The sequence below is a fragment of the Fringilla coelebs genome (assembly GCF_963513975.1).
Source record: "Fringilla coelebs genome assembly, chromosome: 3".
Classification (NCBI taxonomy): domain Eukaryota; kingdom Metazoa; phylum Chordata; class Aves; order Passeriformes; family Fringillidae; genus Fringilla; species Fringilla coelebs.
The window spans coordinates 76,735,928-76,763,566 of NC_140030.1; the positions used below are offsets into that span (position 1 = coordinate 76,735,928).

At 38.6% G+C, this 27,639-nt stretch overlaps 1 protein-coding gene across 3 annotated transcripts in view; it reads right to left on the reverse strand.

Annotated features, from left to right (window-relative positions):
- Positions 1-27,367, reverse strand: part of QKI (QKI, KH domain containing RNA binding) — a 149,787-nt gene extending 122,420 nt beyond the window's left edge. Inside the window, exon 1 of one of the 3 annotated variants that reach the window (XM_084203690.1) lies at positions 26,492-27,366. In XM_084203690.1, coding sequence (XP_084059816.1) covers positions 26,492-26,633 — 142 coding nt within the window. In that variant the 5' untranslated portion in view covers positions 26,634-27,366. Of the gene's footprint in view, positions 1-26,491 lie in introns of all 3 variants that reach the window. The other 2 variants (XM_084203691.1, XM_084203692.1) reach the window with 2 other exon arrangements.
- Positions 27,368-27,639: the final 272 nt, after the last annotated feature.

A 27,639-nucleotide genomic window follows, 5' to 3' on the forward strand; every position in this document is an offset into this window, starting at 1 on the left:
CTAAACAAACTGATTGTTGGTTATCAACTAAAGAATTTACCTAATACTGTAAGAAACACCAAAATGTGAGAAAGCAAGCATACCTAGAGATAATCGGCTTAGTTAATAAGTGAACATTTCCAATTCTAACCTGCTAGCATGTCAAGACAAAGCTATTCCAGTACCTGTAAGAAATGTCATTCTCTATGTATTTCTGAAGAACAATTTCGTAAGAGGCCAACCTGACAGCTTTCATCACTTCAAGTGGAACCTAATCCATCTGAATAGGACTGACTAGTGCCTCTCATTCCCAATTTACTTTTTCTTAGCTGATCACGTACAACAGTAACACAATCCCACTTTTATACACACTGCTCCCCATCACACAGCATTGCTGCAAATGCTGCCCTACCTACCTCTGTCAGCATTTTATTCACAAGACTAAAAAAGTAACCATTTTTGGTTGACAACTACCAGCACCGACAAGTTAGCCATCCACAACATTAAATACATTAATTATTGCACTGCTCTGATATAAATTACAGCGCAAAGATGCACTGTGCAAGTTCAATTTAACTTCTAAGTGTTGGAAGACTTCCCAGAGTTAGTCAGTACATAAACAAGATCTCTACGTAATCCTAATCTCTATTTAACCAAATACATAACCAACACCGCAGCTTAAGACATTTGACAACACAGCTGACCAAACTACAACCCTAAATTAAGCATTACCCACCTCTGTTAAAAGATTATATATATCCAACACACCTGAAAACTCTTGAGCTGGATATAGAATAATCAAACAAGTACTCGTGCAGGAAAACACTCCAAAATTTAGTTCTGTAGCAAATATTCCATCCAGCTATATTAGTCCAATTTTTATTATTTACACCATATTTCAAACACATTGAAGAACTTTTTAAAAACAGCATGAAAGTCTGTAATACATATGACAAGTTTACAACAGACAGGCAGCACTAGACCAACACTATAATTATGAGTGCTCAAGAAGCAGAGCAACACTAAGTTGGGTTTCCCATGAAGTACTCTGCATAAAATTTAACTAAAGAAATTCGGTTAAAACATGGCAAGGAATTTGGAACTAGGTGATCTTTAAGGTCCTTCCAACCAAAACCATTCTGTAACTCTATGAAATAGGTACTCCTAGAAAAGCTCTTCAAGGTATAAGCTAAAACACAGTGACAATAGCTGTGCCAAAAGCAGAACTGATTAAAAGAAGGTTGTCAAAACATGATTTTAAAAAATCTATTAAGAACAATACATATGCTAAGAGGAACAGGTTTTACCTTACTGCAAATTGTAATTTATTACATAAACACAACTAGTGACAAAAATCGATATATGAGAAATGTAACTGGTAAAAAAATTTTAGTAATGTCATTAATTACTTTAACTAAGGTGTTCAGAGGAATTTAAAAATGCTTGTATTTATGCTAGGTAATACATAAAGAAAAAAACTACTTGAATATTGTCACTGAGTTCCTCTGTTACAACTGTTAAACAACTTCAATATCATGTTGAAGTGATTAAGATAACCAGTCAGCTTTGAAAAGCTGATCATTTTTCATCAATGTAGAGGAAAAAAAAAAAACAACAGTGTGCTTGAGTTCACTGCAAATACATACACCTCAATAATCTTCTAAAAGATAAATATACCTATGTAAACATGGTTCTCCAGGGAAGTGAAACCTGGCAACAATCAAACTAAATCTCACATGACTGAGACCTAAATTCAAGGTTAAAAAAGTAGGCTGCTGGCAATTGTAGTTTTTCCTAAAGCTGAGTACTTTTTTCAGACTTGAACATAAGTTAAAATGAAGTGACATATTAGTATACTAATCTAATTGTTATCCATCCTTTTGTACCACACATTAGTTCAGCCATCTGACTCAACACATTACCAACCAGCAGGAAATCAGAAAGGCAACTCTTTCTAAACATGCAGAGCCAGCAAAACCTTACAGAATCAACTACAGCTACCATCATCACCCTCTGACAAAGTGAGAAATAAGAACATTGTTACTTGTATTTCTTTTACTGCAATATTAACTGTTATTTGTCCTGTTCTATTTTTTATTTATTTTTTATTCCACATAGTGAACTGAATGTTCAACTTAATTGCAGTTGAGTATGTGAAAACCTACTTGGATCATCTTATAAAGTTCCATTTCTGTCAAGAAAAAAGCTCTTCAAAATACCCCCTTCATTAAGAGTATTTTTATACTACAACAAAATCCCATTCACTCTCAGAGGTCTACGCAGAGTCACATTCTTTTTGCTCCTTCACATGACAGATACCTGTTTTTCAAAAACTACAGTGCTACCTGCTCTATTAAGTGGATTCTCATTTCAACCAACACACAACTAGCTCACCCCCTTCAAACATAACAGAGCTTTCACTCACAATAATGAGAATATAGCTGGCCTGCCTACTATGCGAATGGAAGTTAGTATTTGGTGAGTGGTACTACTCTAGAAGTCATCAGAATAAAACAGCCTAGGTTGAGCCTTCTAATCATCCTCCTTTTCCATGTTACACACAGCATTTGATTTGCATATAACATCAGTTCTCCATTAGGCAGATTTGCCTTGACAGGCGAGGCAGCCAGAGTCAAAACAGCCCTCAGAGGATTTGGGTCAGTACAAGTCTGAACTACCCTGGAGATGTCCGTGTAAAGGTTCATGGGTAACTCAGGCCATTTGACAGAAGATTCCAAGTGCCATGGTTATGGGTGCTCTCACAACAGCAATCCACTCACACATAATAAAACAAAACCACAGCCTTTCCTCAAAAATTGCACACTCTTCAGGAATGTGAAGAGGTGACTATTCCTTGATAAACTACTACTAATATTTTTACAGTTGCACAATGTAACTATCCTAGGAACTATGACAATATTATCATGTACTCTTGGTTCCAAAACAGCAAAAAATGCCATTAACTGAAATAATTTTTCAGCGTTCTAATCCTCATCACTATTACTAATCAGTAACAATTATTGCTATTACTGCATATTCAGGCCCTGCCTTGTGACACCACATCAATACAATATCACCCTCAACAACAAGCCCCATGTTTTTTTCCATGTAAATAAACATGCACTGTCTTGGTCTCTAGCTTATTGTCTAAGTTAACATTCGCTTGTTCAACACCAAGAGGCGTTTTCTAAAAAGTCTGAATCTCACTCTGCTGGGAAGCAGACCTTTATGAACAATCTTGTGAAACACTCCAAAGCAATGAAAGATGTGATCTTTCCCCTATGATATTCAAGACCTGACCAAACAAAAAAAAAAAAAAAAAAAAAAACAAAAAAAACTAGTAATGCTTCAGAGAACTGCTGCCTGAGACTCCCCCAGTACCAGAAACATCATTCTTCCAAAACAAGCATGCCTGAAAGTTCTCATCTGTGTGCATCTTATGGATCACTTTTACTGCCACAAAACAACTGCACTCCTATCTGGTAACTTGCTAAATTCAACCAGTCAGCTAGGCTGGCATTTTTCCATCCAGAGACCTCTGCCACATGAAATAAGGTATTAACTGACAGCAGCAGAAGATACTGTCCCACAGCATAGGAGGAATGAGACAATTTGCCTCTGGGTTTCACAGATTTTTCTGACAGCAAAGACATGGCAAGACTCCAAAACTTTGGGTTTACTCTAGGCTCTGGAGAACAGCTTCCTCTAGCAGACACATACATTCTGTTTTCCTCATCCCAAACCTTCTCATCTTCTCATACTCGTAAACTGTCTTTTGTCCACACTCAAGTCCCATTTTCCACCTATGGAAGCTACAATTCTTCATTTCTTCAGTTAGTTCTAGTTTTCACCCAACCTTACCCTCACTGCATTCTTCCAAAGAGTCCACAAACCACAAAGGATGGCTACACCTCCAGACTATTGTGCTCTAAAACAGCATCTTCCTGTCTAAAAAACAATAGCTTCATAAAAGTGGAGATTTCAGAAGAAAGCCATGTTTTTGCTTGCAACACAGGAAACGCAGCCCGTTCTCCCAAGTCCGTTCCCCAAATCACAGAAACTCACAACTGCAGTTACATGGCTTTCTCAGGTTGGAGTAAAGCATCCCTGTTCTATAAGACAGCTCAGTAAGGGAGATTGATCATGTTAGGATTTGAGCACAAAAAGGTTATCCTCCATGCAATCTCATTTAAATCTTGGCAGACTTCCAGACAAAACAATAAAAGTACTCACTTTAGCAATCTCTCACAGAAAAATTAAGAGAATTTTGGTTTGAAATACTAGGACTTTTTTGCCATATTCATTCTTGAAAAGTTTTTCACTGCTTTAACTGAAGCCTAGACCACACACTTGGCATGAAAAGCTTCAGGTAGTTCTGCAAAGTTAAAACAGCAGAAGAGGCCATTTAGTGGAAAGTATAATGCAAACTTAATCAAAAGTTGTATCAGAGCTATTTAAAATATAAATGATAGTACAGCACATTCCAGAGATCATATCTGCAGCTTTACATTACATAATTCATCCATTTCTTCAGAAACACACCCATACTCTGAATGACTGAAAAAGGATTTCAATTTATTCACTAGAAATACAAGGATTACTGGTACCATGTTAATAGTGTATTTCTTTTCAGTGTCATAGTGTTTGGTACCAGATACTACAGTGAAAGATAAAGTCACTATTCTAATTTTGTTTCATGGTTTATCTTACACATCTTAAGGAGAACCACCTCCTAGTAAAACTCAAAAAAACACCAAGCATCCCACAGAAACATCCCTCCCTACCCTTCCCCCTCTCTCCCCACCCCTGCTATCTGCCCCCATGCCCCCACTACGCTAAGATGTATTTCAGCTTTAAATACAGGGTATCAAAAGGGAACTGAGATGAGGCCTCAACTACACACCAGCTTACACTACTGCTTCCAACATTAATTGCCAAGACTATATTCCACCCAAGCAGATGAGCCATCACTCATTAAATCCCAGCCATGCACGAATAGTAATGGTATATAGCTGAGACTACATTACCAGAAGGGAAATAAAATTTTAACACATACTGTATTGAGCAGGAGTAGAAAAGTTTCATTTTCTTCCTCCAATTAACATTCCAGACTTGTTTTTATAAGCTTTGAGTAAAAAAGCAGCTAAACCCTGAAACAGCCTTTAAGGCTACCATTTTCTTTCACTTTCTGGCTCTTTAACTCTTCTCTTTCACCTGTTCTCACGTACTGGCTGCAGGGGGAAACTTTTCTTTTTTTAATAATCTTTGAAGGATAACGAAAAAAAAAACCTGTAAATAGGCAATCCCCTCTTGCCACTAGACCTGCAGAACATCTGGTACGGAGCTTGACTGCTTTCAATTACATTGCACAGTGGAAAAAAAAAAACCAAAAAAAAGAACAAACCCCCCCCCCCAAAAAAACAAAGGCAAAACAAAATGAAACTCAAACACACACAAAAATATAGAAGAGCTTTCTGGGGTCTTCTGACACTTTCAGAACCAATTTCAATGTGATTTTCCTACAGAGCATGGAACCACACTATCACACCATAAAGGGATCTTGAAGAACCAAAAAAGCACTCTGGTAAAGTCTATAAAGCTCCATACAATGTAGAGAAGAACTAGAAATAGAACCAGTAACACTAGCTATAATTACTATTCAAAACAGCCTGGATGCATGGTGGATACATTTCAGCTTGACAGGGAAAGTTTACATGAGTAATATTCTATTAGTTTCCCTCATTACTGTGGCCAATATCAAATGAAAACATCTTAGCTGGTATATTTTCTTAGCTTTGAGAAGAAGCAGCAGCCTTGGAATCAACTCTCATGATGACTCTAAAAACTTTGACAAAAATAGTTTAACACTGAACTGCAAATTGCAGCTGTGCACTTTAGAAGGAGACTGAACACTGGGAGCTTTGCACTCCATTTAGGCGTCTCCTATGATCCCCCAACTCCTCTTCAAGGAGCAAATTAAAAAAATAAATAAACAAACCCACCGCAATGTTTTGGGACTGATCTGTCACTTGCAACACCTCTCCTGTAGGTCAGTACTGAAATTACAGTGAAACATGAAGATATTGCCGACTGCATGATGATGCACCTCATCACATCCTCACAACTTCCTATACTGGGAGGAGATCCTAAATTAAAGTTTTTAGTTGATATCAATATAGAAGAATATTCTGCAATGAAATTAAGAGACCAGTGTATTTAAGCAACCTGCTTCTCTTTACCACAACCTCACCAAATTATTTCAAAATTGTGAACCAGACAGTTTGCACTGAAGAAGCCTACTAAAATTTATGTTGTTTCTGCCAAAAGTCAGTGAATTGACTTTTGATCTCTCAGAGAAGTACCAGTAGTTAGTAAAGCCAGGAAGTAAATTCAGTTTCCTACCTCCTTCTATTCCTTTTCCATTCTTGAAAAAAAAGTAAGCAAAAGACAACTCTAATTTTACAGAATCACACTCTGACCTTAACAAACAAACAGCTCTAAGCAAACATCTGCTTCTAACACTATTCTATGTCTGGTTAAGAACATGAAAGATAAAAAGTTGCAAGGGAGAAGATGCTTTTTGGGTTTTTTTTGGTTTTAAAAACATCACAATGAAATACCAAGAACAACAAGAACAAAACTGGACTTCAAGATGTTCACAAAGTTTTCTCAGAAGACATTACCAGTCAGTTGAACTGATTTTAGCACAATCAAATGCAGAGATCAATTCCTTAACTTGAGAATGGCTAGATGCCCTACCTAAAAGTCTTCTTAATGACAAATGCTAAGGTATATTATTTACTAGAGAGAAACTGAAAACAGCTTTACAAATTCAGTCAACAAAGCAAAACAGAAACAACTTTGAACAGTAAGGCTGCAGTAAACAATACTTATGAAAACTATGAAATGTTAGTACAGATTGAGACTCTACAGGATGACTGGAATAAAAAATGCAGCAGATTCAATCCAATGCTACATAAAAGCAAATTGAGTGGGGAAAAAAAATGTGCTCTCTTATACCTAATGGTAAGGCTCAATGGTAACAACTCAAAATAAATCACACGTCATTCTGAGAGGGATAACAAAGACACTTAAAAAACAATTAATATTAGGACCCCTAAAGAAACAGAACTGAAAATAAGAAACAGAGTATGTTTAAAATAAAACAATGGTTATCATTACTAAGGGAGCAGCACAGAACACACAAGTTTCAATAAATAGGAAAGCCAAAAGACAGACTGTCTTCATGGCAGTTTATGATAATATCAAGACTTTTTGTACTGTTCATTGTAGATATCTTGTTTCACCTCGAGAAAAAGCTTCCTGAAAGCTTAAAATGTAGGTATCAGTAAGGGGAAGTAGAAAAATGAGGTGGAAGTAGACAGCATAATAAATCTGGTTACAAGCACAGACCTAAGAAAACCAGTTTAGTGAAAAGATAAAGAAGACAAGAGCAGATGAATGGCATAAAGAAAGCCACTCAAGCCAGTTTCTCTTGTTAAAACTCAAGGTGAAAACCACAGTGGATCAAAGGAAGGCTGCAAAAGGAAACCCATTTCACAACTACAGAGGGCAAACACCAATGTAATCACTGTTTTTGGAAATAGGCCAATAGGTGCATAAGAACACCACACTCACACAGAAATAGTGAAAAAAAAGTTAGAATGGGTGTTTTCTCTGTCTTGATACATGCATAAAACAAAACAAACCAAAACAGTAGGAAAAAATTAACTTGAAAATCAATCTACAACAGTTTGAAGATAACCGAGCATTAACCAGACACTGCACTGAAAGTAAAACACTACTGCTGGTTGTTTTGTTACACCTTACCATTAGTTGTAACACACGTTACAACTCATTTCTAGGAGGATATTGAATTATTTTGGTTTCTAGGTTTTATATTTGTTTGATCTGAAACTTAGCAAAGGTGAATAGCAATACAGAAGCCTACGTCTACAAAGACATTTAATCAACAGGAAGAAAGAACTGTGGAAAAAAAAGGTTAATGATAACCAAATGGAAGATGCAAAGAATAGTAACAGTGAGCTGTATTAAATTATTTCAGTTCTTTTTATAGAAGGAAAAAAAAATTGCATAACTAAGAAGGCAACATACCACTCATCCCAGAAAACAGCTGCATATCTTGAGAGAGTTGTAAGAAACAGATTTTAAAAAATGACAGTACAAGAAAGTTCACTGCTCTGGAAGAGGGAAACTACAAATCCCAAATTAAGCACAGAAGTCCAGAAGAAATTAGATATTTGGACTATTAATCCAAAAGTCGGGTTTGCTACACCAATTCTCCTTCCTTTGGAGGATAAGAAGAGTCATAACTAATCATAACAACACACTGCTGCTGAAAAATGAAGTTTCTTAACACCTCTCACACCAGCTCTGTCTTACTAGGCCAATTCAACTCACTAATCAAGCTAAAGACTATTCTTAGTCATTTTCTGGTTTGCTTGATTAACTTTCTTCCAGGTTACTGAGCTGAAAGAGATCACAGAAGAATTCATTGAATATCAGAATTAGCAAAAAGAAAAAGGGACACCTTCTCCAACAAGAATCTACTTTTTGCATCATAAAGCTGCTCAATTACTTCAAAACTCTTCTCCATAGCTTTTCTCCAAGGTGATTCCAGTAATCAAAACAAAAACAGTTTCTAAAGCTGTTTTGCAGTAAACCAGTTGGATACTTTCACTCTCGATAGTAAGTAAACACATTCCAGTTTCATCTCTATTCTATTCCTGTACTTAAGTCTTTCCTAGTTCAAGAGATGCCTCTGCATGCTTCCAGACAGAAGGCAATAAAAAGCAAAGTAACAGGGGTAAAAGTTATACAACTAACTCTGGAGGTCTGTATCTGAACTCATTAATGTATTCATCTGAACTACAGTCTTAGAACATGAACATAACAAGAATACAAATCTAACTGCACATTTCTCAAGCAAGTTAGGCCACAGCTTTCCATTATCAGAAAATATAGAAAATTATACTGGAAGTATATTCTATAGGAACTTTATTCTGTATTTTCTCTAGAAAAATAAAAAAAAAAAAAAAAAATCCAATATGGTAACAGATAGTCAAGAACTTGCCAACCATTTATTTTCTTTTGCTACAAATCTACACATTTGGCAAAAGAATATGGGTGAGATACTCATGAACTACAGATACAGTGTGGGACTGACTTCTAACAACTGCCCAAATCAGGCTCAACTGTTTTCATCACACAGTGACTTAATAACCCTTATGTCTTTGTTAATAAGAGTATTACCTCCCAGTAAGCCTTACTTTAGGAAAAAAACCAAAAAATGAAGTAATAATTTAAAAAATAAAGAAACAATAAAATCAGAATCAGTTTCTGTTATCAGAAACTGCTAACAGGTTTGATTTTCTAAAGGGCATAACAAAATTAAATCATGAACAAGAAATGAGCAGCTCCTGTTTCATATACTTGCTATAAAAATTCTTCATGTTGGCCAAGAAATTAGGCCTTATTTTACCTTAGGGATCATATAACCAAGAGAACCATTCTAACACAGACCTTACTTCTGATGTCACTTAAGAGGAGAAACCAGACCAATGAAACATTTTAAAGAATAACCTTAACAGATGCCACACTTGATGTCTTAAGCATTCCTATTCTCTTCATCTTAAAGCCTATGTCAAAATCCAATGCTATTCATTCTTACTCCCACCTGTATGATCACTTCTCAAAGCACTCAAAAGGGCAGTCCAAAAGTGTTGTGGTGAGGACATTCAGTTCAGTGTCCAATTCAAGTACTTATTTCTGAATTAATTATCTGCAATTCTTTCTATGAGCAGATTATAACCATACCATCTTTTACTAAGCTTCTTACACAACATTTTGTCTTCTCTTTTTAATAGAGTGCTCACCATGCACGGGAATCATATTTGTACATTTAGCTCCTAGTTATCATATAGGAAGAGCATCAGCATTTAGCACTACTAAATATAATGGGTTAAGATTTACTGAAATTTATCAGCACCAACAGGTTTGAAAAATGCTGTGCTGCTATCAGAAATTATGTTAACATACTGCTACAGACTTCCAGTGGGACTTCAAGACCAGTTCAATTATTTATGGAACTGCCTCAATGCAAATAGTCTTCAAATACAAGGCTATGTGGATTTTAAACCTCCTATCACATTAGGGTTAAATCTGGCATAAGGGGAAATCTGTGAGGCACTTGCTAAGTTTCAATTAATTACGCACATTAGGTCCTACTTTCTAACAGGAGCAAGCATCAAGCACATAAAGGAACAGATTTTTCCAAAATACTTGCTGTGTAAAGTTTAAGCAGAAAGGTAATTTTTTTTTTAATAAAAAAGGAAAATAATGCAACACTGTAACTAGTTCTTAAATAAAGGAAGACTAAAGTGTCATCCATCTGAACTAAACAGCCCAAGCAAAATAACCTGCAATTCCTGTGTTCTCCTCAATGTCGAAATGGGTGGATAAATTTAAAGCCTGCTCTCCCAGGAGTTGCTTTATAGGCAATTTTCTCCCAGTATCAAGGTCTGCAATTTCCATTTGGCTGCCAGTTTGCGATTAAATTCATCACCTTTATTATAAAAATGTGCTGCACTCCACGGCCTGCTGCACAAGAATCCTAAGGAAGACATTTTTCACTGCTAACAGCAGCATCATTCCAAGGCAGCCATCACATCCATTCAGACATTAGCGCCTCCAATGCAATGCAAGGACCTATCGCTCACCTGGAAAAGCCCTAACAGCAGGTATACCTCAGAGGAACTTCTTCACACATGGTACCTTTACTGCAACTTTTTCAGTTAAAGCCACCATTACACCTCCCTTGTTAAGTGCAGGGGTTTAAAAACAAGTGTTGACATTAAACTTGCCTACCTGGATTAATCAAAACATTTCCAAGAATAAAATCTGTCCTCATACTAATGACACTTTCACATACACCTTGCACTCCTTACTAAAATACAATTTTGAGCAAGCACTCTTTATGAATTTTTGTTACATACATTTACTTTTTATTTTGTAAATGTCCCTTTCTTTCCCACCAACTTTTTTCAGACTTTTCCACTGCTTTTTCCCATATCCATATGATGCGTTTTTTCTTAAAAGTCTTGGTCCTCCTCTGATAACTAAAAGGAAAGGCCCAATCTTCACTTTGTTTCCTTTTTATAAAGGCTTCCTGAGCTAAGCAGGACGTAATACAAAATTTGTACCTTAAAAAAAAATATATATATACACTATTTGGAAGAACAGAGCAGAAAAGTGATAGCTACCAATAGGAGTAAGAGCTAAATAAAAGCCACATGCCAAATTTTTATGAAGCAGGGGAGTTAAATCCATATTGGTTTCAGCTTCATCAAATAAAAGACTATAAATTCCAGTAAAACAATAAAAGATAATACGCAATAAGCGATTAAAAATATTACCCTTTAGTATTCAAGAAAAAAAGAAGCACAAAAATGTCATTTTAGCATGTGAAACACCTGGATTGCTCACACTGAAAGGTAATCAAATTGTATTAGAAGTAACCCATTTATATGCACAGCATGACAATTTCACACGTTAGCTTATTTTTTACTCCGTTATCTTAACTAATGGTGTACTTGAAAAGGTGCATTTTTTATCACGTGTACCAGTTTTCAAAAATATTTTGTGATCAGGTAAGCAAACAGTATCTCATACAAAGCTGATGTATCTCAACAGTCAATCTGTCTTCTTAAGTCATTTCACTTTATGTGGCCACATTAAGTGAAGATAACATTCAAAAGAACGCCGTTCTGGTTAACTCTTACATGCCTTTGGAAAATGCAAGAAAAATATGGTAAACCCTAAGTCTTTGATACCTAGCTGTCAGAAGTTTAAAACTTAAATAAATTATGGGCACATACAAAAAATTACTAAACCTGGCACAACTAAGGTGTTTTGCACTGTACAAGATGGGTTCCATGAAATTATATGAAATGCAAGTGCCATCTAGACTTCAGAAACTAATAAAAATTACATACTGCATGGCATTAGCATCACTGTAAATTAGACAAATCACCTGAGAAGCCATTTGGTGAATATGAACCCTCAAATTCAAAATTAAACAACCAAAGGCTCTTTAGTCCTATTTGTCTACAAAATTAACTTAAATTGCAACAAAAATTGGCAAACATTTGTTCACATTTCTGAATAACACCAGAAACTCTCTTCTGACAATTAAAAAAAATGGTATCTTGTCACAATGTAACTAATCGGTTCCCACTGCAATGCAGCACAGAAAGCAGATTTCAACTCAACTTTACTGCAAACAATAGCTTGGTATTTGCAAGCTGAAGTTCCGATTATTTCACAGCCCGGTGCATTCATCAGTTGGCACAACAAGTTCCGGGACTGTTAAATGAAATTATCAACTAGATAAGATAATGCAGCATCAGTGTTTACCTCTTGCCACTAAAGCAAAAATTAAAACTGGAGCTTTTCTGGCTGAAACTACTATGAAAGAAGGGTAACTGTTTTGTCATAATCCGTAGCATTAACTAAAACATTTTTTATTATAAAGGAAGGTGTTTCTGCAAGACACCAAAGGACATCAGACAATAGGCAACAATCAGCACAAAAAAAAAATCCACATGCAACATTCACCATGTCCCATAAGTAAATTTCAATGTTGCATTTTGATAAATGCAAATATGAATTTTGCTTCCTGTTGAAAATAAAAAACTTTTTACATTACTTATTAAAACCAGATAGTTTTAAATTTTTAAGAGAAAAAGCACTTAGAAGTGAAGATTTATAATGCTGGAGTTTCTAATGTACGTGTTCTTCATTCACAAAGAAAACATTTTAGTTCTTTGAAGTACAGCAGATTCTCCCCTCCACCCCTCTGGCTTTACACTTCAGCAACCTGGTGTATAACTTTTAATTCCATTAGAAAAAAATGCAATTCTAATAAAATTAAATCTTGCCCTTAGAGACAGCATTTATAACTCACTAAGCACTCCCTACTACTATACAAGAGAAGTGCTAACAAGTACCACTGCTACAAAAGGGAGGGGGGAAGGGAGAGAGCACAGGAGATAGAGTGTACTCATGTCTGTATACACACATGGTAGAAATAGACAGAGAATATTAAAACAAAACTAATATTTATTTTAACAGTCTGGTAGCCAAGGAATCTGCTACTTGCATAATTAGAATGTTGAAGATAATGTAAGTTTTTTATGGAGTAGCTACAGAATCATCAATTTTCTCTTCAGCTGACAAACTCACTGAAGAACAGCTGCTTTTAGGAACAAAGTAGAAAAAAGTCAAAAAACAACTCGAAAAAAGCGTAACCTACCATAGAAACTAAACATCCAATATTTAAATTGAATGCTAAGTTGAATGCACGTGATTTTTTAGCAGAATTTCACAGCAGAGATTTAATTTACACTGTTTCCATCTATTTCTTAAATCTACCTGAAAAGACTTTACAAATTAAGAGTTTATATTCAGGATTGATTTAAAGAACAGACTTAATGACATCTGCAGGATCTGTACCTTGACTACTATGTATTAAACATGTTATAAGTTCTTTTTTTCCCAAACCCATTTGTCATTAACACCGAACAACAGGTTCTATCACCTCATAAAGCTGTCCATTGTGGAGAAAGAGTTGAGGGGGGTGGGGATAACAACCTGAAACATTTCATGAAATATTTACCTAAAGCTAAAGGTACTTGAGCATCTGGAACTGGCTTTAATATCCTTGTGCATGAATGACAACAGTGTGGCTATTTTAATGGCATTTAAATTGAAAGGTTCAGATGCCCTAAAGACAGTTTACTACTGAAATTATTCTGTAATAACAGCATACCAATTTGAATTTAGTAGGTTACATCTCTTACATGTACTTTCGGTAATTAACATCTTAACATTTTGGAGCTCCAGTGTTGCAAACTGGACTCTATAGATTAATATAATTAGATTCTCTACATCTCAACTGGGGAAAACACCATCATACTCACTAGCTCAGTAAATATATAACATCAGGAAGTCCTAAAAAATGAATAAAAGTAGATAGGTGAAACAAGTTTAAATTCACTTAAAAGTGAACACAATTTTGTTTTGTGATCTCACTGAAGTTTCTTGTTTCAAATTTTTACTTCAGCCCACAGCCAAGGACAATTACTACAATACATATGCCCTTAAATCAGTGGTCTTCAGCCTTTTTCACTCACATTAAAACAAAAGGTTCCCAAAAAAGTGAAAGGTCAGTGTGGCCTATTTAAAATCTCCCAATAACAGATTTCCTTTTTGTTATCTGCAGCAACTCTTCATATGCAGTGAGTCTGCAAACAGAAGACTGAAAAACACCATTCTGGTAACTCACATTGCTTTTCACTTAGCTTCATTAACTTTGCTAACAAAAAAGATGCTGTCTACTTCACAGAGAAAGTGCTCTCAAAGGTCTCATGTCAAAGACTATTTTGTTTTCATGCATTTTTGAAAACCAACCCCTTTAGTTTAGGAAAAAAACTCTCTTTGATGTTACTTTTGGTGCCAGTGACTGTACAGTTTCGCTAATGGTGCTGCAAAACAAAATATGATTGCTTTGGAATTCTTTGCTATGTCAGAAAAGGTATGGGCAAGGAATAGCTAGAGTGGCTCAGTGTGACAAGCATGAGAAAAAATAGCATACATTGTGTTGGAAAAAGACACTATCTGCAAAGGAAATCTTGATTAGATTGTACAAAGACTAACTTCAATATAAATATCTCAATCTCTCTTAGGTATTAAGTGTATAATCTCATAACACTTGAAGGCTCAGTAAATCGTGGTGTTATTTTTTAAAATTAGTAACATTTTCTGAGCAAAAAAACATCTCAGAGCTCAAGGAAATATGATTTTTCTGTGCCTTTCACATAATGATCTGTTTAACTTAGCAGTTTCAAAATCAGCATATAATAAGATTTTTGCTGTTACTTATACAATAACGTGTTTTTAAAACATACTCTGTCCCTTCCATTAACTTTTTCATTATACCAATATTAATAGGTGCATACTATTGCACCCATATTTGTGGCATTAAGTTTCATTCATTAGCTCAACAACCTGTAAATTATCCATATTTCATTCCTAGCAATATTTATTCCTTCACTTTCTATGGAGGGAATAAAAGGCCTCAACTTTCCATGGCAGGGGAAGGTGTGGAAAAAGATAAAAGTTTACACCAGCTTAAATTGTGTTTCAACCATATCACGTCCTATAAGAAACTACTCACCCATGACTAGACTAAGAAAAAAAGCTCCTTAAAGGTTACTGCTTTATTAGTATCCTGTATTTTATCTGAAATTGAAGACTAAGAATCAAAGTTCGAAGAAGACATCGCAATACGCTTCAGACTATTATGAACATATTTTAGTTATGAAAACTTTCAGCAGCCCAGATGCTCAATCCAGAAAAATACACTAGAAATGTAGTTTAATCTGTGCAGCAATTTATGCTATAATATACCACTACACTGTACTAATTATGGCTACTATACAACATACTGAAATGTTTGATACAGATTTCAGTACTGAATTGTGCTCAGGGCTCAGAAAGCCGGTACATACAGGTTTAGTAACCTAAAGTCAGTCAGCAGGCAAAAAAAAAATAATCCAAAAGAACCCAAATCCAGCAGGAAAAAAAATCCAAAAGAGCCCAAATAAAGTACAAAACGTGATTATTACCTTGAACTGTTCTCCACTTATCAAGTGTTCAACAGTTTGATATAACAAAAAGCAGCCAAAACCAATTCTAGTACAAACCATACTAAATGGGATTAGAAAGACCTGTGCACATAACAAAAACCACTTAGTTATGCTATTAGGCTGATAGAAGAAAATCCCCCTCCAATTCTCAACTATTTTCTTTATACTGGAAGGGAAAAAAATTAAAAGTTAAAACTGAAAGTAATCAGTAACTGAAGCAACAAAGCAACTGAAAGCAGTGACATCCAAGAAAGGCTGACGCGGAACTTTAAAGAAAATTAAGTTCAGAATAAACTAAATCTGCCTCAAGGTTAATTTATCCAAATATTTTAAGTCAAAGAAGGCTGCTAAAACTGCAGAGATCAAGAGAAGTCCACAAGTCTGTCTTCAAAAAATACCTCACATTTATCAATACTAATGACTGACGCAAATCTTTTTCAATGAATGAAAAACCAGTCGTCCCCCTGTCATTTTAAGCTGTTGAATTCAGTAACCTTTTTGGATTGGAGAAGGGACACGTTTCTTCTCTGTTCAGCTGAGCGCGAGCGCGCGGTCCCTCCTCACTCACTCAGTGTACACCTGAACACCACTGCCATCCCTCAACACCCCAGCGCTGGCTGGAGCAGCCATCTACTGCAGCATCCATCTCTCTCCAATTCATCACCGTCAGCCTTCTTGCTGACACTCTTCAGAGCTGCCTGGCTGATGAATGGCTCTGTTATTCATCCTATGTTAATCCCAGGCTGACGCAAGAATACCTTGCTGAAGACACTTAACAGTATTAAAACTCAGCACTACCAAGTGCCCCCAGTGTGCATTAAACCTCCCATTTGGAACCAACATGATTCCCCATGAATAGTTATGAATAACATACAGTTACTAAATCAATAGGCACTAAGTTTATGTACCCCATCATCCAGAGACAAAGCTTCCATGTAGTCCCTTGCTTCCCTGGAAGCTACACCTCAATTATTAGAAGTCAGAAATACTTTGATCCGTACAGAATTTAACCTCAATTAAACCTATAATTAAGATGATACAGAGAAGTTTTCCCCCTCCTCCCCCTCAAAAGGTCAGTATACATCTTAAATGCCACAGGTCTCTAAAATTTTTTTGACGTTTCTAACTTTAATAATCTTTACTCAAGAAAGCAAGTTTTACACTTTTTCTCCCTTCTAGGATGGATCCAATCTTTAGGTTATGTTTTTTTCTGGTAGTTAGGGGTTTTTTTCATAAAGGATTATGCTTGTCAGAAAAATAAAATTTACCCACGCAATGAACACAAAACCACTGCAAGAAATTTCAAAATATGACTCTAATCTCTGTAAACATGTTATTAGCACAGCCAAGTATAATTCCCTTCTAAACACAGTTACAGTCACTGATTTTATACGTAAGATACTCAAGTATCATTCTTCCTCTGAAGATGTTTTAATGCACATATAATCAATCTTCCTGATAGAATCTTCATTAGAATTCATTTCTGATCCCTACCACATCATCTGTGCTCAGATTTTGCTCAAGTCTATTTGACTTGAGTTAACAAGTTAACATAACTACATGAAAAGTGGGAACAATAGAACGCGCATAACAAGTTTTGCTTCAGGTTGATTCAGAGGCAGTATCAGATTTCCATAAAAGCCTCAAGTGATTTAAAGCAGCAGTAATTCCCTCGTAAACTGACTGTATATGAGCTTCTCTGACTATACTTATCTTCATAGATGATAAGATACTTAAGCAATTAAAGAACTATCAACAACTTGTCTCTACCAATGTCTAACACACACCACGTTCTCACTGCACAGCCAATCTGCACAGCAAAAACATCACACTTTAAGCAAGACAGCTGGGCCTATTACAGCATTCTAACCTTCAACTTTAACACACAAACTGTTACGGGAACACGCCTGACAGCAGATTGTACATGTAGTATTTAGGCAAAGTTATTTTGTACGTTTGGGCGGGGGCTGACGACTGCAACAACTTTCTGAGAAATTGTCCATGTTGCTCTATGCGGTGCTCCTTCAAATTTAGGCAAACTGAAACTAACTAAATGCAGTATGATTAGCAACACTGCTCAAAAGCAAACAGCATCGGGTCAGAGAATTGTATTTTCCTCCTCCTCCCGGTTCCTGCAGAGAAACCTAACATATTCACAGCAAAGAGAAGTGGATTTGGCCTGCTCTGCATATAAAAATTGAAAATTGTGCATCAACTTTTAATATAATTATTTGCAGGTTATTAGATTAAGCAGCATTGAGAATATTAACTGATTTGCTACTGCTTCGAAGTCTGATAAATAATGGAAGCTTTATGCAACATGAGCTGAATGTTTTAGTTTAGCTGCCACTTAAGCTTACGAACCAGAATATTAGGGTTGTATTAATACTTGTGCTAGCAGATCTGTTGCTTATTTTTTAAGATTTCAGGTACCTACCATCTCTGACACATTAATGAAAAAAATATACCATACCTAGGAAAGGACATTTTGATCAACTAATGGCTACAGAGATTTCTAAATAAGTTCTTTAATTGGAATTAGGAAAAAAAGCCACATAGGTTCATTATTTCAATAGCTAAAGGGTTTAAAGAATTCAGCAAAGTCTGACTTCCATCTAGTGTCAGCTAGTCTGCAAATAAGCACATCCTTAAAATTCTGAATGGACTAGATGCACCATCAGTTGACATCAATTAGGAGCTTCAGACTTTTAAGTAAATGTTTAAGCAAATGCACTTCCCTCCCCAAGGCGCTGCTCTACATCTTCAGTATCGAGCCACCTCAGCCACCGTGCCAACACAGCTGCTCTGAGATCACACAGGGAGCGAGATCACAGCTCTGATCCATCTGAAAAGAAAGCCAGCACCACACAAAAACAAACTCAAAAAACCCCTGACCGGTACAGAATATCAGCTGACCTTTTAAGCCAGAAAGTGATCTACCAGATAAGAGTATAAAATACTGTATTATCTTCCCCTGCCTCTGCTCTGACATCAGCAGCCACTCTGATGCATTACTCACTCGATTACCAAGAAGCAAGTTTCCAGCAAAATAACAAGATTTTAATTGTTTGTCATGCCAGGATGCTTTTACTTTTGAAATCAAGTCTTAAAGAAACGTCAACTTTTCTAAGGTTATACATCACTGAAGTGTTACCTGTCCCAACTATGAATACCCTCAGATTTCAGTGAGTTACCACACAAATTGCTTCATGATTTATCCCTTCTAAAAAAGAGTATCCTGAGGACTTTCCTGCATGGGGACTTCCTGGAGCACTGCGATTATAGTACACAGTATCAAAACCTTGCTCTGGTATGGCCTGCACTGGAGACACAGAAAACCCCTCAAACTACAGAAAGGAGTAAAGTAAAAGTATTCAAGTGTAGCAGCAAAACAATTTAAAATATTTTTAAAAGCAGTTAAAAAAATTTACTTCCAGGGTGCTACTCAACTATGCACCACCAAAAACATTAAAACATCAATAGCTACCTACTGCCATTTCCCTTCAAGAGAACGATTTTTTGCACTGAACTGAAATGCAAAATTTACTATTTGACACCAAGTATAAAAACAAAAAAATCAATTCTCAAATGAAAATTAACTGAAAATGTACTTTCAATTTCTACTCACTATTTCAAACCACGAGAATAAAATAAATAAAAAACCTTTTAGCATTACCACACTCATTCCAACCACTAACACTGCTAAAATAACTGCAGAGATCAAAAAAGCTGCAACTTCTAGAGCCGAACTCAGAAAAGAGAAGTTAAAGTAACACAACTCCACTCCAACTTGCATTGTCTTGCTGTTCTCAGACATGCAGCTCGTCTGCAAAAGACACTTTCTAATGGAAGCAAGAATAACAAAGTGGAGGGGCAGTTCTGCTAACGAAGCCAGATATTATTTCTCTTTAGTGTTGCCACAGCTGTTTTGTTCATTCATGCATAAATTGTCTCAAAAAATTTAAGCTCTGCTATTAAAAAGCTAACTCCACTTCTACTAAACGTTTCCAAGAAAAACAACCAAAAGAAACAAAAACCTGGACAATAACTGCATTGCACAGGGTTATACAGGATATTTTCTGAAACCAAAGTAAAAATGTAATGTTGCCTAACTTTCAGCAACCCCACTCTTTTTCTCAGCAAAGCAAAGGTATATAATTCAGACTATAAACATTAGATCTATTACCTATTTCAGGATTCAAACAGTAACTTCAATATCCCTCACAGACACAGATCCTCCTGCTAGCAAGACACAGATGTAGCTTGTGTGGCACTTCTACTGACCTAACCAACTGCATAGTGAGATTAAAAACACCAGCAGTTTTACTGTTCCTACTAGTTTTCTTAGCACTGGGTTATTAAATTTCAATGAAATGTTAAAATCAACAGAAGATTTTCAGAGTCTGCACTCTGACTAAAATCAATACAGGAAAATTCACAAAGCAGGAATGAGAAGTTGTGAGTTCTGTTTCAATAAAGACAAGGGTCAGTGAATGAGGGCATTTCATTAGTTAACAGCCCTCCTGGCAAGGCATTTCCCCCATCTCCCACCTCCCAACATTCCATATAAGCAGTCAAATACAAACCATCAGTTTCCATGGCAGACTGCTGCTGTACTTCAATCAGCCTGAGCTGTCGGATGGTCTGGTAATTAACATTAACACAGGTCTACCCTATCAGCCACAGAAATATACCAGCATCTAATAATACATCTAATTAATAGGATACCTGCATCAGTGTGCATTCACAAAAACTGAGAACACTTTATGGCTACAGACAGTAATAAAAGACAGCTCAAATGTACTTGCTCTTCTAACAAAGTCTACACAATTCAAATCATTGTAAGCATCCCATTCCTGACCTGGCATTGTACAGTATACTCAGAGGAAAAAAGTTTTAATCCAAGAATGACTGAAACAGACAACCTGGTCAAAAAACATGACTGACCCACAAAAGTGGCCATCCATTTAATGTCCAGCCTTCTCTTCACACCCCCAGCCCTCATCGAACATCAGCAACTTCTTTCTGTCTGTTGATGCATATAAACTTCATTTTCATAATCAGGACATTCTAAGTGCTCTCTTAAAATCAGTACAGTTCTTCTCAGTTGGTGGTGGTTGGTTTAGGGATTTTTTCCCATTTCACTACAGTATTAACCAACACATCTCCAGTTCTTCCCCTTGTGGATCACAAAAGCACCGCATGCCACTCCCTAATCTAATCCGCACTTGGTCAGTTTTTCTAACCATAGCAAAGGATTTTTATAGGACACCAGTTATCTAAATGACTGCATTCAGTTTCAGAGGAGGAAAATGCAACTCAATTGCAACCTTAATGAACAAGTTTCACTAAACAAAAACATTAAATTCAAACAGGCCCCTCCCAGTTCAAAAAGTCAGCCACTTCTGTACAGAACTAAGTCTGTGATGACTCTTATTTAAAAAAAAAATAAAATCCAAATACATGTATTTTAGCAAATAATTCTTGGTAAGCAACATGGAACAAACCACTTTCAAAGTAGGAGTTTGTTTTACTAACTTAAAACTTGTATCAGTATTAAAAAATACTCTTGTTGTTTTTTAGTTACATGCCAGGTGACTGCAATCCTATAAATGCTGCAGATACAGCTCCAAACATAACGAAATTTAAAAAGAACTGAACTGTCGCTGGTTTAAGTATTTTTCCACAAGCCAAAAACCTGCCACACTGTTTCTTAAGTGCAATGGAGCTTTTGGTTTGGCGTTATAAGAGGCTGTGCCAAGGCATTAAAGCCGCTCCCTCCCCCAGCCAAAAAACAACCAAACACCCACACCTCAAAATAGCTCTTATAAGGTTTCTGAACACAAGTTCTAGAAGCATTACAACATTCATAAATCAGAAAAAACACCTCAGACCATTAAGTTTTAAGAGATAATTAAAGAACCAAATTCAAAAGAGTACTAATGATAAACAGCACACAAACAATACTCCATGCTCTTGTGGCATGCTGCTTTGACAATTTTAACATTAATACACCAAGTTTAAAACTTAGTCTGAGACTCTCTAGGCAAACACCTTTTGTAAGGCCTTTATCCCAAAGAATATTCATCCCTGAATATTGCACTAAGAAGCACATTTTTAATGAATTAATGGGGGTCCATTGCAAGATCTGATACAACTGAAAAAACTGACACGCTAATGTGGCCAGTGCCCTTCCATCAAATCTGACAAGTCAGCAAAACCCTAGCTAAGCACAGGCTACATTTACATAATCACAAACAATAAGGTCATGTGCAAAAGTAACTAGATAACTTTCCAGGGAGAACTCATTTACAACACCAGAACACAGCTCTTCAGCCCTACTTCACACAGATGTTTTGCTTAACACAACCAGACCAATGCAAAAACTGCATTCTTGGGCACTAAGCTCCCCAAGTTCACATGCACTTTTCTCAGTGAGAAAACTAAAAAGAGAGAGCAACATTCACCAAAAATTTATCCTCATTTTGCCTAATTGGATGTGTTTACACTAGCTTTGTTAAACTTGGTAGACAGAAAGAGGCAGTCTATTTGACACAAAATTAGATTAATCTCCAATAGCCAGATGCATGGTTAAATTTATATTTAAAGGTAGACAGGCTTTTAAGTCACCTTCAACACAGTTTTGAAGGAAAGACGCAAGATTTTCAGGGAAATGTTACCAGGAAAAATGAATTCTTGATAAAGTCCTCTTCAATCTCTTTTTGAAAACAGTTCAGACCACAGGCCTGATCTGTGTACATTCCGATCAGGTGCAAGAGTCTGTGCACTTACAGGTTCAAGAAAACAAAATGTAAATTTACAAATTAGACTCCTCAGATTCCAGTTAATAGCTCAGGCACATTTGTTCATAGTCTGATGAAAGAATACAACTGAAGTACCTCATTAATTTCAATCTGTCAACATGCTACTGAGGAGTTTGAAATGTCCAAATCAGTTTTTAAAAACAGTGCAAGAAAACAGGTACAGCTCTATTCACTGTCCACAAAGGGAAGCATTAAAATATATAAATTATCCAGGAAAAAAAAAATCCAGGTTAACATCATAAAAGTTAGTATCTCAAAAGCTTAAGCAAAAAAAAAAAAAAAAATCAGGTCACATTTGATGGTGCAAACAATTACAGGAAATACAGCCTATTCCAGATTCAGGAAAAGCCCTCTCTTCCCACAGGTTTGCACCAGTCTGATAAAAACAATTCAGCTTCCTAGTTATTATGATGTGCTCTTTAAACATCCTTGTTAATCCACAGAAGACTTATTTACACATAACAAGTTAAAAGCACACATATGGAAAAATAACTGTAACCTAAACAAAACTGTAACTTTCATATTTTATGAAAGCAGTTCTTAAAAAACAAAAGGTTTCCTCAATGCACTTCTTACATTTAAGCTAATCTTCAAAAACTAAATGTTTCAAGACAGATCATCTATCAAGTTAAGCACTAAAATTTTCTGAGATCAAAAAGTAGGATAGAGTTCAGAAGGGAAAACATGCTTTGGATAATACACACAGCATAGAAATAAGCAGATGAACATTCTGTAACTGAACCAGATCAAATGTACTGTTCATCTAAACCCACAGGTCTCTCTCTATCTCTTGCTGCATACCACTATAAGAAGTAACCACAGCAGAAGACCATTTGAGTTTTGTTTTTAAATACTGGCATGTAACAATAAATAAGTAATAATAAAAAAACCTACCCTAGCATTCCAGTAGGGAAGGCAATCCCACCTTTTATTTGTTTGAATTCTTAGGGTTGTGACTTTATTTCTTCATTTTGATCAGCACACAAAATAAAAGACAATGGCTGATCATAATATTATTCTTCTCAAGCATAAACAAAACCTTCAGGAAAATGGTTGCATTATAACTAAGAAAAAAAAAAACAAAAAACAAAAACAAACACCTACCTAAAGAACACAACAACAAACTAGAAGAAGCAAATCAAATGACAGGGTGGAGGGGGCAAAGAGGGAATGTGAACCCTGTAGCTTTATTTTTAGATTATATATACCTATATATACACGCACTTGCCCCAAATACTTGGAATTCTCGAGGGTGCCAGGAAACAACTGATGAAACCTTGCAATAATACACTTTTCAGTAAGCACATTAAATCCTGCAGACTTTTCCAGCAAACCTGTAGTTTGCTATTACTAAATCCTTTTGCTGGAGGATGTCAGTGGAGGATACAGTTCAAGATATTTAACACAGCCCCCACCGGTACCCAGGATAGGTGTTTTACAGGGAAACAGTTGTTCCAGCTTCTCAGTTGCTCACTGCTACTGCCTATTCCACCGATGCAATACTGCCTGTAAGCATACATTACGTGGAGGTCCATGCAAATACAGATACCTGCACAAATCCACCAGTATTTTGTCATTCTCTGGCGTCTTCTACCAGATTTGATCATTTTACTGCCCGAGTCAATAGAGGTGCTCGCGGACTCACGCCTCAGAAAAAAAAATAACTGGCGCCCCTTAGTGTTCAAATTCTGAAGTCTTGAAGCCATTTACTAGATTTGCATGAAACTTTTTTTTCAACATTCCAAAAAGTTTTCTGCCTCCACAATACTTCCACCAATTTGCCAACGTAAACAGGAAAAGCAGAAAAGCTTAAAGGGATAGTAGGCTTCTTCCAGAGACCATTTAGGAACGCAGATTATATTTTGTTTGCTTTTCTTTTGAAGAAGAGAGCGAAGAATAGTTCCAACACAGTCCTTAAACTTTGTCAGCAAGAGTCATGAGAGCCCTGGTTTTGGAACTCCAATACTTTGCAAACAGACTTCCAGAATTTTCAGTATTTCAAAATATATGACAAGACACAAATATTAAGGGAATTCCTTTTTCAGTGTCCTTTTTGCATCGGGAAATGTTTTTCTTCCTTTTGTTCTCTGAAAATAAAAAAACAGCTTCAGGCCTCCTCTGGCCAAATACATAAAGTTGAAGAGATTCAAGAATTTAAAAATCCGTTATCAAACCTCTGGAAGGCTCATTTGTGCTATAAAGGAGTCTTCTCAGTCAAGTTTCTTCTTGATGTTTATTGAAAATCTAACTATTCCGAAGAGGCTGCTCACTGTGGTGACCAAGAATATAAGTTCTAAAATAGTTTTGCTCTTCACGTCCACATTTGCTCCAATATAAATTCAAACTCCTCCAAGTATCTTCAAAATAAAAACAGACTCTCCAATTATAAGGCTTCCCACAGTCCATATTTCAGTATTCTTCACCGTTTGTTTGGGTTTCTTTAAATTCCTCTATCATTTATTTCAGAAGGTAGCATTTTCTCGACATGCTATTTTTGTGTCGTACTACAGTCGCTATCTCATTTTTACAGTCTTGGCAGAGGGCGGGGAGTTGTTCTACCAAATATAACCAGTTCTTTCATCTTCCGAGGTCAACAACTTCCCAAACTTCTTTTAGCGAAGAGGAATACATCCGCAAACAAGAACCCTAACTCAAAATCTCGAAAATCAGTACTTCATACTAAGAATCTCAACAAGTTGAAACTGTATAAATTATTTATGGTCATACCATATTCTACAAAGTTATCAAATACGATTAAACAAACAGGTCTAAGTCTCCAGAAAGCCTTGGTTAAAAGCCATAGGAAAAGAAATGCCTTCGACAAGAAAAACAAACCTGTGAACCCGAGTACAAGGTGAATTTAACATACTAAGAACAAGTGTTTCACCTAATTTTTGATACACAGTGGGTCTGTTACTGTAGTGGGAAAAAGTATGGGACACAGGAAGTTCCCAGCTCGTACTTTTCTTGTTAATTTCTAAACCGTGATTATTTATTTGTGAAATCTTAACCCTAAACAAAGTTATTAGAGAAAAAATTGGGGGCACGGGGGGGCCTCGCCCCGTGCCAGGAGAGGGTGCGAGGCTGGGGTGGACGTTTGGCAGGGGCAGATCAGGCAATTTCGTAATCCTTTTTGTTTCTCCCCCTTCACTAAAGTCACACGTAGGAGTCTTTCAAGTTCAGTTTCTTTAAAAGGTAAGGATAGCTGAGACAAGAATTTGCTCGCTTCCCTTGCGATATAGGAAAATCGTAATTAGTTTGCGGCCAGTTCGGGGTGGGGTAGATCTGGAGCAGAAGAAAGAGCTCAGCCCCCCTCCGCCTTAGTCATTCAAGTCCAAGCAGCTTCCAGAACAGCCAAATCTCGAAACCAAACACCCCGCGCCCCCCCGGCGGGGGCCCTGGGGCCGGGCGGCGGAGCGCTCCGAGGGCGCCGGCAGGACCCCAGTGTCCCCCGCCGCCGCGGGAGGGAGGGATGGAGGGAGGGGAGCGCCAGCCGCCAGCCAGCCTTTCCCCTCCTCCCTGCCTTCCCCCAGAGCGCATTCCTGAGCTCCTCTCCTCGCTCCCTCCCCTCCGTGCTGTAGTTACCCTTCCCCCGGTTTAAGGAGGTAGTGCGGAAAAGCGTAAAAAGAAAAAAAATGGAAAAATAAGGGGGAAAACCCTCCGGGGGATCGGGGACCCGCGCGGCCGGGGCTGCCTGTCCCCTCCCACTCGCTCCCCGAGTCCCCCGGCACCGCGCGGCGGCGGCGGCCAGGGCGGGGAGAGCCCGCACTTCCCCTTTGTTTTCGGCTCCCCAGCCGGGGCCGGGAGCGTGCGGGGAGCAGCGGGGAGAGCGGAACAGGCCCCGGGCCGCCCCCGCCGCCCGGCCGGGCCGGGGCGGGGGGCCGAGCGGGATCCCCGGGCCGGGGAAGGCAGGGCAGGGCGGCGGGGCGGGGGAGGGGGCGGCCGGGCAAGCGCTTTTACCTTCGTCCAGCAGCCTCTCGAGGTGGTTGAAGATCCCGCAGAAGTTGGGGAGGCTGCTCATCAGCTTCTTGTCGTTCATCAGCTGCATCAGGTAATCAGGGCTCGGCTTCGGCTTCTCCTTGGTTTCCATTTCCCCAACCATATTCCAAGCCCGCGCAGAGACGGCGAGCGCCCGCAGCAGCTCTGCCGAGCAACGCGACCGCGGCACGGGGCGCCCGGCTGGATCCGGGCGGGCAGGGAGGCGGTGGGGGAGGGGAGGGGGCGGGGAGGGGAGCTTCCCCGAGGAAGGAGGAGAAGGAGGAGGATTCAAATCCGGAGACAAACGCAGACCCGCCGCTGAGTCCCAGGGACCGAGGAAAAAAAAAAAAAAAGAAGAAAAAAAAGAGGAAACTCGGTAGAAACCCCCGTGCGGGCTGCGCCCTCCTCTCCGGGCACAAGGACCCGCCGCCGCCTCTCGGTGCCGCCGCCGCCGCTTCCCTGCTCCGTGCGCCCTCGGCCGGCGCAGTCCTCGGTGTCTCCCCCCTCCTTCTCCTCCTCCTCCCGCGCACACACACGCTGAGCCCGGTTCTCCTCTCGGCGCTGCCCCCTGTCTCCGCGGCGGGGGGGGGGAGGGAGGGAGGGAGGGGACGCGCGGGGCGGGCGGGCGCTGCTGGCGCGGCTGCCGCTTCCGAGGAGCCGCCGCCGGTATCTCCCCGCTGTTGCCGCCGCTGCTGCTGTTGTTGCCGCCGCGCTGCGCCTGGCGTGTGTCCTCCTCCTCCTCCTCTCCGCCTCCCGCCCGCCCGCCCTCCCGCCGCCGCCGCCGCTGTTGCTGCTGCTGCCGCCGCCGCCGCCTGTGGCTGCTGAGTCTCAGCCCCGCCGCCGCCTCCTCACTTCTCCTCAGTTCGCTCCGGAGTTCGCTTCAGTTCAGGCTGCGCTGGCAGCAGCGGCGGCGGCGGCAGGAGGGGAGGGGGCAGGGCCCGCGGGGGTGGGACACGCCGGGGGCGGGACCAGGGGCGGGGCGGCCGCTGCCCGGCGGCGGCGGCAGCGCCGCTTGGCGGAGCCACAGCTGTCCCTCCCTCTCTCCCTCCTTCCCTCCCTTCCGCTCCGGGGGCCCGGGGCGGCGGCGTGGGGATAGCCGGCTTCCCGTGCGGCTCCCGCCCGGCCCCGCC